Here is an 11,856-nt window from a genome sequence, read left to right as displayed (position 1 = left end):
TTCCTCCACAGGCATTGTTCCAACATTTATCTCCTTGAAACATGTGTTCCGGAGCAGAATAAGTGAAAGTACACATACTTTGATTTGCCTCTTTAACAAAGGCATTATATGAAGACAAAAAGTTAAAATCAGTAAATTTTTGACACGCCGTGTCAATCCCGAATGGTACCATGTTGTCTTCTTTTTCATTGTAACATCTTGCACAGAAAATGTTCCTGTAAGAAATTCCTGAAATGTTAGAGTAAACTGGAACATTGGTTAGTTTCTCTTCCATATTGTTGAGTATGAGTTCACAATTTTGCTCCGTTTCTTGTTTGGTGTTTTCTGGGCACTTGGTTACCATGGAAATAGAATGTCTTTCCTCATTTTGAAAGCTATAGTTCAGTATTGTTTTGTCAACACATGACCATTTCCATTCAAAAAATTTATCTGGGCAGCAGTTCCTTGTCCGTATACAAGAGTCATCGCACTTGCACGGAGAACAGAATTTATCATTTGTAAATCTAACGACCGGAAGTGACGATAAATATTTTGTGAAACACAACTTAGCACCACAAATGGGTGTGTATATATCTATTAAGTGAGTAACATTCATACACAAAGCACAATCACCCAGAACTACTAAACTATATAAAACAATGTTAATATTCATTGTTTTGTCAGTTTAAAATATGGTAATTTATCGATTGTCACTCTTTATTTACTAAGATTTTAATAACAAATCACAAATATACATGTTTAATTTTTCACCCATTCCATCATATTATCTATAATAGAATTGTATGCAAAGATGTGAAATAGTTAAGTTCCGACTTTTTCATTTGTTGAAGCTATTTCTATTCGTTTCACAGTGCTGTTATACGAGTTATATCTCTGTTTTATATGTGCTGTCTCCAATTAAGTCATTACACGTTGCAAATATTACACAAATAAAATTTTATGGCTATTAATTTTCATGCCCTATATTTGTTGTTTAAGGTATCATTTTTTATTCTCGTTACTGTTTCCGCAATAATGACTTGCTTTCTTTTTTAAAAAAATTCAGTTCTGAAGTTTCGTAATTACTTGATATTTTCAATACATTAAAGAACCATTTATTTAATCTATATGTTACTAATTCTAAACTTTTGTCAGAAATTATGAACGATATGTTTAGTCTAGATGAGTAATTATTTGCATTTAATGCAAATGTCAAGAAAAGATGAATCCATTAATTTTCCACTATGTCAGTTTAGGCTATAGCCGATGGAAATAAAGTGCAAAAATACATGTATCTGAAGTATTGTGGTGTGTGATAAGACAAACTCCACGCAACGGCAGTTTTTGGATTACTCCTTTACTAACCGCTGCAGACAGACATTTCAAAATCCTTTGTACTATTAAAACATCAAACATTGACAATCGAATAACGTTGCATAAAATCATTCACGTTTTCCCGACTTTGTAATACGATTGCAATTTTTGAAGAGCACAACAAGAAAATCTAGATAACTTTATGCTTGAAAATACGCCTAATCCAAAGGTTTATTGGAAAATTATGAAGATGCTTTTAAAATCTGAAAAAAAGGTTCTTACAAAGTTCCCGCGTTAACAAATGTCTCAGATATTCAGTCACTTGCGAGTACGGTGTACGAGGACGATGAAAAGTGCACCGTTTTAAATGAATACTTTTGTTCTATATCAAACATTAAAGAAGCAAATAATCTTTTTCCGAACATGGAGCGAAAATCAAATGAAATATTTACCATAATATAAACCGTTCCTAAATAATAGATGTTATCAAAACCCGAATGAGGCATCCAGTCCTGATACAATAAGTCATACGATGCTGAAAATCAGCCCTGAAAAATGTCAATCTCTTTACAGATAATATTTCATAAATTAATTCAATATTGCAAATTTCCCTCCAATTGGAAGACCGTAAACGTAAAACAGTAAAAATAGGAATACCGCTTTACCGTCGAACTACAGACATATTTATTTGATTAGCTGTGTGGGCAAAGTGATGGAGAGAATAATTTATAAACATGTCTACAATCACGTATTTGAAAATAAACTTTTGTATGAATACCAAAGCTTGTTCCTCCCTGGATATTCAACAGTGCACCATTAATCAGAGCTTTATAACTAACTGTTTCGTTTTTTGTGACTTTTCGGAGGCGTTTGATAGAGTGTGGCATAAAGGTTTACTGCATAAATTGAAATCATACGGCATAACTGGTGATCGTTTAAAATGTTTAAAAAACTGGGAGCATGGACCAGGTGCACCGGTAGGGTAAGCGTCCTCTGCTTTTCTAGAAACACCCGAAGAGTTGCTCATAAAAAGCCAGGTTTAGACAAACGAGGAAAGGAAAACTATGACCCGTTGAACAAATCATTTTTCATGGTGCAGATGGATGCACCATAACGATCTACGAGTTCATGATGACGACCATAAAACCTCTGTAATGATGACTTCAATCTTGTAACAACATGACCCTGTTCCATAAGCCTATTTGTTAGAGTTCTAGCGCTATACAAAATGTCTGCGTAGTTTCGGCAATAACGTATGAGTTGTGATATGAACACTCCATACGCAGGTGCCGAAGGGATGTTGCCGCAGATGAAAATTCTGAATGAAATGTCATCACATTTGTCGTACAGTTTGGTCAATAGTATTCCTTTACCATCGATTTCTAAGTGGAGGTCAAGATATGAGGCTGACTTCACAGTGTCTGTAGTATCCTTTATATCAAGTTCTTTTGGGTAGATGCGATGTATCAAATCCCCGAAATTATGATTGTTTAAAGATAATATGTCATCTATATAGCGGAAACAGAGGATCTAGCCAAACCATATTCTTTCTTTCTGATCAGATCAGCTATAAAGTCAGCCTCATAAGAGTAAAGGAATAGGTCAGCAAGTAAAGTAGCACAATTGGTTCCCACTGGAATGCCGACCGTTTGTTGAAAAACACGTCCATCACACTGGACAACTATGTTGCCGATTAAAAATTCCAGCATTTTGTTAACATCTTCCTCTGTATATTTGGAAGATGATTGGGAATTATTTCTTACAAAGTATGAGGAATCTCTACCAAGAACTATAGATTTGTATCTAGGTGTACCATCTGTTTTGAAAAAACAACGATGCATAATGTCGGAATTTTAACTGAGTATGGGGAATAGAAATATACAGTGTTGACAAAATCAAGTGTGAGACAACTGTGGTGTAGTTTATCGAATAAAATAAAAAAAATGCGATTTGAAGCTGGTAGAATTGTAATTGGATTACCTATTTTACCTAGATAGATCTAATCCACCGCAAAACTAAATGGGAAACGAGATAAGAAAACTCCAAATGATGTAAACACTTAACAACAAAATTGCAGGCTATTTCTGTGTAATTTACTTCCTCAAACAATTCAAAGTACTATTAACTATCCGCTAAGAAATGATTCAGATATAATATTACCTTTCTGAAGACTTTCTATAACAGCATTTGTTACCTCAACGATAAGACATTGTAATAAACTAGATCAATCAACAAGAGATTTGGATTCGTTATCAAAATTCAAAGCAAACAAAAACGTAAAGTAAAAACCAATATCCCCAAACACTATGCTTTTGGACCCAGACGACTTAATATTGTTTTAACACAAATAAGAAGCGGATCCTCATTTCTTAATTATGATCTTCATAAAGTAAACATTGTTGGTAATCCAACTTGCAGATGTGGATTCAAAGTAGAAACTCAATACCACTATTTTTTTCGAATATCATTTATACAGTCTTTTAAAGCAGAAATAAATGAATAATCTTGCACGGTTGCCAAATTATCTAGAATTATTTTTATACGGACATGATGATCTATTCAACGAATAAAACGTATTTTTATTGAAGTCTATTTTTGAATATATAAAAAAAATCCTTGTTGTTTAAGTTTCTATTACTTTCGTTGGCCCCGTGCAGGTCCGGGTGTTAAAAAAATAGGCCTGCAGCAGCGCTAAGCTTGTCGTATAAGGCGACTAAATAGTGCTCAGAAACCTAGCCGGGGGCTAGGCGCACTGCCCACAGAGCAACTGGGATGTGTGCCCCAGGTGGTGGAATGGCGTGTTACATGCTGGGGTTGTCAGGCTAGAACACGGAAAACCTGACCGCAAACCAAAGTGGTGCACCGTGTTGGGAAAGATGCCACGTTCCACGCACGTTAAAGAACCCTGCTGTGGTATTCGATAGGAGTAGGAACCTTTGTGCTCCGCCACAGGAGGCTAAATTGCCCGACGTTACCCATCCCCCCTTTTTCCAGTGGAAATCAAAATTTGTCGACCCTATTATCCTTGTGACCCATCCTTTTTTTTCATTTCATGTTCATTGTCTGAATATAGCTGAAATATTGCTGCTCGGACGTTAAACCCTAACAAACAAACAAACCATTACTTCCGTTGAACAGACACACCATGACACAAAAGCACACGTCTCGTTTTGTTTATCTTTTCTCTTCAATATTTAACCTTTTAAACCTTTTTCTTCTTTTCTTCACAACTGTCAAAGAGGGTCTGCAGTCTTACCACAACACTTCTTACTCTCGTAGTGATATTAATTCAATGTGAATCCTGAAAAATTCGAAAGATCTCTTGGAGACAATAAGTTCAAGACTATTATCTGAATATAATAGCATTAAAACCTGTGAGTTTTCAACACTGTATACTTCTATTTCCCATACTCAATTAAAATCCCGACTTAAAAACATTATACATCGTTGTTTTTCCAAAAAAGATGGTACACCTAGATACAAATATATAGTTTTTGGTAGAGATTCCTCATACTTTGTAAGAAATAATTCCCAATCATCTTCCAAATATACAGAGGAAGATGTTTACAAAATGCTGGAATTTTTAATCGACAACATATTTGTCCAGTGGACGTGTTTTCTTTCAACAAACGGTCGGCATTCCAGTGGGAACAAATTGTGCTCCTTTACTTGCTGACCGATTCCTTCACTCTTATGGGGCTGACTTTTTAGCTGATTTGATCCAAACGAAAGAATATCGCTTGGCTAGATCCTTTAACCTCAGTATATAGATGACTTATTATCTTTAAACAATCCTGATTTCGGGGATTTGATACATCGCATCTACCCAAAAGAACTTGAGATAAAGGATACTACTGACACTGTAAAGTCAGACATATCTTGACCTCCACTTAGAAATCGATGGTAAAGGAATACTATTGACCAAACTTTACAATAGACGTGATGACTTTTCATTCAGAATTGCCAACTTTCCTTTCATCTGTGGCAAAATCCCATGGGCACCTGCGTATGGAGTGTTCATATCACAACTCATACGTTATGCCAGAGCTTGCCGAAACTACGCAGACATTTTGTATCGCGCTAGAACACTAACAAATAGGCTTCTGGAGCAGGGTTATGTTGCTACAAGATTGAAGTCATCACTACAGAAGTTTTATGGTCGTCATCATGAACTCGTGGATCTTTATGATATATTTATCTGCACCATGAAAACTGATTTATTCAACGGGTCATAGTTTTCCTTTCGTCGTTTGTCTATCCTGGACTTGACTTTTTATGAGCAACTCAGCGGGTGTTTCTGGAAAAGCAGAGGACGCTTACCCTACCGGTGCACCTGGTCCATGCTCCCAGTTTTAGTGGAGTCCGAGTTGCTCATTTGCTTTTGTTACTTTGTATGAATGATTTTAGTTTCTTTATGTTCTTTGTGTGTATGTCTGTTTTCCATGTCTGGTCTTTGTCCCTGGATTGCATTCTTTTGATTACCGCTATAACCTTGGTTCCCTTGATTACTATTTGACATTGATTTAGATAAAACAGCATATAGGTCTCATGTAGAGCAAATGGTGACTACAGGGATGAAAACATTTGTCTGTTTTGCAGTGACGAGTACATGTAAAGCATCTGAATATTTCACTCAAAGAAAAAAGGGGTTATGACATAACTAAGATAAAAGAATACACATTTAAAAAAAATCTCGCTTTTTGCATAAAGTTAATTCAGTTTTAATATAATCACTCCCAATGACCTCAATGTTTCTCTTCATACCATAAGCAGAACCCATATACACGTTTTCATTTAAAAAAAAATCAATATGCGAAAGACCTAGTTTCGGTTACAGATACGTTTTCGCATATCGAAAGTATATCTAATGCTCTATAGCAAAATATAATATGTACCTTATAAAAAGTTTTACGATATCATAGCCTCAATACAAATAAATGTAGCATATATAAATATCGACAAAAATACCAAAGTCTGAGTCATAAAATCCACCAACATGGCTTAAACGTGGGCAAAGAAAAAATAACTATCTACATACACAATGTGGCGAGTAAAATAGATTACAGGTTAAACCTAAAGATAAGGAAAAACAAGACGTTACGCAAAAAAAAGAACTAAAAGGTTTGTAAGAATGATGTATATTTATATTTTGTTAAAATTCATATGCACAATATTTTGTTATATTTACATTATTGTATGGCCTTATGTATTTGGACTCGTTATCATGATAAATATAGAAATGATATTGTAGTAAATCTTCAACTGCAATATTTTAATATAAATTATTTTACTTGTAAACTCATTGGCGACTCATTCATTCTAAATTGTTCCAGAACTTTCATACATTTTTCTAGAAGGATTATGACTTTATATGAATATACTTGGCATATAAAATGAATGATAACGGATTGAAGAGGGACAAGAAAAACAAGAAGGGCCGTATTCACCCGTATCAAGCCCCAACAGTTGCAAGTAGATCAAACGCACCCATTCCAGTACAAGTTTCGTCCTTGACACAATTCAGTAGACCAGGAAAGTGCTATGACTGCGGGAAACAAGGGCATTGGCGTAAAGATCACACTGTAGTGCAAAACAATGAAAAGATGAGTATAGATTTAACGATATTATGTATGTTAATGACGAATTTGATTCAGGTTTATTTGAACCTACGATTTCAGATTTATTTAGCGAGAATTGTGTTAGCAACACACTTAATGAACACGTTGAGTCAAAATATGACAACAGTAAAAATGTAAACAAAACACAGAAAGACGAAAGATCGCCTGTAGGCATGTTAAATCATGCTTTAAATCACTGGGTAAATTCAGGTACTACTGAACAAGTATTGAATGTAATTAAGTACGGTTATAAAATACCTTTTTACACAGAGCCAGAATCTTGTGTATTGAAAAACAATAAACCAGAGACTGTCAATAAAACATTTGTTGACACTGAGATACAGAAACTAGAACAAATAGGGTGTAATTCTAAGGTTAATTACATACCAAAAGTTGTACATCCTTTGATTGTGGCACAATATAAAAACAAACTGAGACTTGTTTCAGACTGAAGTCACATCAATCCTCATTTGCATAAATTTAAATTTAAGTATGAACATGCTAGTGATGCTGCAGGTATGTTCAAAAAGGGGTACTATCTTTCTACTTACTTACTCCTAGCCAGAGAAGCACACTTTGATTTTACAAAAAACAATTATTTTAATAGTCTCGTCTCCGAGACCAAAACAGTCCAGACTCTACAAACACCACTAACTGCCTGTCCAAACACTGACTTTCCAGACATCAAAAACAGCATTAATAATACACATTCTACAAAACATAACATGAAATTTAATTTCTGATAGACGTTATATTTCATAATCGACAGAATTAGATCTTATATACAAGAGACGCCTTTAAAAAAAAATTAGGTTAAACAAGTATTCATAAATAAAACATATACCCGTTTTACAGGTATACATATCAGTACGTCACACTTAATCATAGTCGTACCTGTAAACATGTTTATGATCTGTAAACATTAACACGTGTTCCCCTGTGTGCGTTAACCGTAACATTATAAATATATTTATGTTCTAGTTCGCCTGACTCACGCGAACATAAATTACTTAAACAATTTAGACTAGACACTTATAGAAATGAGCTCTCCTAGCCAGAGAAGCACACTTTCGATGAGACAAAGTAAGACATTTTAAATGCCTATGTTCTGAGTAACTGAACGTTTTTACCAAGGTTTTCATGTACATATCCATCTTTAGCTGTGTCGGACGACCACCTACCGTGTTTTTTAAACAGTCTGTCACTAATTCCAGCCGTGGCTGCTGCTGTCGCACCCCCTGCTCGAAATGAATGAAGACCAAATTTAGAATTATCCAGCCCTAAGGACTGTAATGCATTTAACAACAGTTCTCTTGCTCTAATGTATGCTAAAGGTGAATTTCGTCTTAAACTAAACGATTGAGAACTTTTACGAAAGATTAAAGATCTAAAAATAAATTCGTCTGCCATACTTATGTTAGCTTTACATAGATACCTTTCCAAATGTTTTACCGGACAATTTATAGTATTTGTTCTAGATAAAAGTACAGATGAACCTTCTCGTTTTTGATAAGTCTTAGTTTTTTCAATATATAACGAAGCATGAGTAGGATGGAACTGGATATCTGATTTTCTTATATTGACTAGTTCTGAGAAACGTAGAAAACCTGTATAACAAACAAGACACATACACGCTATCCTTACATCGCTTAAGTTACTAAAATCATGAGCATATCTCAAAACAATTTTTTGTAATATATCAGGAGTTATGGGTTCTTTTTTATGTATTATACTATGACCTATAATTCTGCTTGATCCGTCCTTTACATTATTGCATATGAATGAATCACATGGATTTTTATTATTTGATATTTTGTGCACCCAGCATATGGAATCAAAAGCTTCTTCTACTTTAGACGTAGAATTAAAATTTTGCTCAAATAAATAAAATACAAAGCTACATTAACCTGGGTAGCAGGTAAGGGGTTAAATCAATTTGAACTACACCATTTAGAAAAAACTATCACATGCGTACTTATATTTCTTTCTAGTGTTGTCAGCCTTTGACTTCATACACAATTCTGGAATTTCCTCTGCCACAAGTCTCAGGTTAGAATAACATCACCACCCCCTATCCATCGTGTGTTGTTGAATATGTCTGAAAATCGTAAAAATATAATATCAATTGTTATTATTAATAACGCAATTTTGAAAAAAAAATAATGTAAACATCAAATCTTGGCCATGCATTTTTTTCAATGCCTCGTCATAATCACACCACAAAACAGACGGTGGAAAACAGTTATCCACTTCTTATTCAGGGTTTCAACTTTATAGCCAATATCTTTGATGTACATTTTTCTGTCCCGAATATGACATTTTTATTGTTTCCTTGAACTAAAATATTTCGACCAACGTCAAATTCGAAAACTTCTTCTTCGAAAACTTATATTCCATATATCTTCCAAAAATCATTGTCCAAAATGATGAAGAAGGCCAATTCGGTACAATTAATGTTCCAGATGCTTTATTTGTGATTAAATACCTGATGGTTTTAGGAATAAGGTGTATAAGGGGCACTGACCAGTTATTATCCCTGCTCCAATCTTGAGTAAAAGCATCTACTGCTTCACTATCAGGATTCCAAACTTTAGAATTAAATCTCTGTGTTTTAGTATTCATGAAATTTGCGAATCTATCTATAGAGTAAGGGCCCCACACTTGATTCATAAAAAAGAAAAACTCCCGAGGATGTTTGCAATCATCGATATCACTCAAATTTGAAATAAAATCTGCTTTGCAATTTTTTGATCTGGCCACCCAAACAGGAATTAAACTAATCTCTTCTGTAGAGCAAGCTTTAAAAATATATCCATTGCCAAGTGTTGTAAAAACACTTTTGCTACCTTTGTTTATAATTTTCACACAATTTTGACCATTTGTATTCCATTTCACAAATTTGTTTCTTTGGATGGCCCAGAGTTCTCGCCAGGTGGAACTCGCTTCTTTCTCGTTTTCATTCCACATATAATGAAAAACTTTCTCATTCATTTCGACAGTGTAGGCCGCCGCTGCAATATCACTAGCATCTGAGAATATTTCTACAGTTTCTTTCATAGTTTCATTCATAAAAACCTTTTTTCTTCAGTATAGACAAATATTTTAACCATCATGTTAGCTCAGAATGTACATTTTCTATGAAATCAAACATAAAATTTGAATCCCAAAATGTTCTCATCTCTATAGCTAAATATAGAAATCTTATAGAATCAGTCATTAAGGCTGATATATTGCCTAATACTGGTGACATATTTAGCTAATTCTCGGAGCGCTACTCGTGGGAAGAGTTTTAAAAAATACAACTGTATTTACAATTATACTGTTGGTAATTGATAAACAGAATGCTTTAGAATTCAAAACCAAGCCAAGCCATTCAATATTTTGATAAGGTTCAAAAATAGATTTTTTTTATTTGTGAGAAAACCAGCTTGTTCTAAGGATAATTTAACAAATCTGGACATCCTTTCGCACTCATTTAGACTTTTAAACAAACCTGAACCGTCATCTATGTAGAGAACAATATTTACCCCATTGAGTCGCCTATACTTAACTAGCGGTCTCAACCATTTCGTGAAAATAAAAGGAGCTGACGATAGGCCAAAAGCTAGGACGCTATAGCAATAAAATTTATCGTTTCCATGAAAAACTCAAATACGTCTGTTGTTGTTTACAAATATCAATATGAAAATATCCAGATTTTAAAGCAAATGTAAACATAAAACATTCTTTCGGAAAGTATTGTAAAACTACTCTCCAATCTTCAAATTTTACTTTAGATTTTTTTACTAAAAGTTCAATTCACTTAAATCTAGAATTAACCTCTTTTTACCTGACTTTTGGATAGCAACGCTGAGAGGATTAACCACAAAAGGCTGAAATGGAACTTCATTAATACAACTATTATCTTATAGTTCGGAAATTGTCTCAGTTACGAAATTGCTTTTTTTGTAAGGCAGATCTGTTATTTGTAAAACACATAGGTGGAGGTATATCACAAAAACGTATTAAATAGCCATATTGTAAAATATCTAGAATAAATTTGCTTGCACTTATATGCTTCCAAAAATCAATATTTCTAGAAAGTCTAGATTTAACTACTTTATGATTAGAGGACATATCAATTTCATCAAAATATTTAACATGTTCAAAAAGAACACCCATATCGAAAAGATCAGAATTCAAGTCAGAATACTTATCTTTTACATCAATTTTGTAGGTTTGCTGCTTTCTTGTTTTTGGGGCAGTTAATTTTCCAATGCCCGTAGTTTCGGCATTTAAAACACTGGTCATAGGGGGTCGCCCCTCATTGACGGTTCATAGGAAAGGGCTGCTGATTACAGTTGTACTAAGGAATACCATCAGTAGGAGGCATAGAAACGGTAGTTGTAGGTCTGTTTTACGGTTAAGAACGGTTCTTCTTGTCCTTGGTTGAACGCATAGCCCTGCTTTCGGCTTGTCGCAAACGTTTCTTATCCTCTGAGTTTGATGCTAAGTCGTCGCTTTCGTATTCTATTACTGTTTTCCAACCCGCGGGTGACTTATCAGCTATGAAAATCAGTTTATTTCTCTTATTAACTTTCATAATTAATACAAAATGATGTTGGAAGCAGCGAAATTTCCCGGCTGAATATGCTTTAACAGTTTCTGTAATTCAGCGAGTATATTCGAATTAAAGTTGAACTGGATTTACCTCTCCCTTGAATCTTACAGAAACTTCTTTCTTTAACTTTGACGCCAACGAGTCGTTGCCCAATATTAGATCGTTCCAAAGAACTGAGAACTTACTGTCAAAATAAGAAGTCAGCAACTGAAACGATTCATCATTCTGTGAGATAACAACTTGTTGTACCGGTGCAGAGTGAGTTAGATTATGTTGTGCGAAATCAGCTGGGTTTTCTAGTAGTAAGCTATCTTCGTCCTCTATGTGTTCGCGACGTTCAGACAT

The 11,856-nt window shown here is 34.4% G+C and overlaps 1 protein-coding gene and 3 pseudogenes across 1 annotated transcript; all 4 read right to left on the bottom strand.

The window, feature by feature from the left end:
* Positions 1 to 7,429: 7,429 nt before the first annotated feature.
* LOC148617902 (uncharacterized) lies at positions 7,430 to 8,555 on the bottom strand. The gene is made up of 2 exons (XM_088585557.1): positions 8,093 to 8,555; positions 7,430 to 7,622 (listed from the first exon to the last, which is right to left on the bottom strand). Exons 1-2 carry the CDS (start codon positions 8,538 to 8,540, stop codon positions 7,507 to 7,509), a joined length of 564 nt encoding a protein of 187 aa, XP_088441683.1. The 5' UTR covers positions 8,541 to 8,555; the 3' UTR covers positions 7,430 to 7,506.
* Positions 8,556 to 9,168: 613 nt separating this feature from the next.
* On the bottom strand, positions 9,169 to 9,968 carry LOC148617901 (uncharacterized; annotated as a pseudogene).
* A 195-nt stretch (positions 9,969 to 10,163) lies between these two features.
* On the bottom strand, positions 10,164 to 11,045 carry LOC148617900 (uncharacterized; annotated as a pseudogene).
* Positions 11,046 to 11,115: 70 nt separating this feature from the next.
* On the bottom strand, positions 11,116 to 11,856 carry LOC148617899 (uncharacterized; annotated as a pseudogene).

This window comes from Perna viridis, chromosome 5 (genome assembly GCF_037379345.1).
Source record: "Perna viridis isolate PV_CMFRI_1.1 ecotype Kerala chromosome 5, ASM3737934v1, whole genome shotgun sequence".
NCBI classification, from domain to species: Eukaryota; Metazoa; Mollusca; class Bivalvia; order Mytilida; family Mytilidae; genus Perna; species Perna viridis.
The sequence above is the reverse complement of the archived record's forward strand: the minus strand, read 5'-3'. Positions and strand labels throughout refer to the sequence as shown.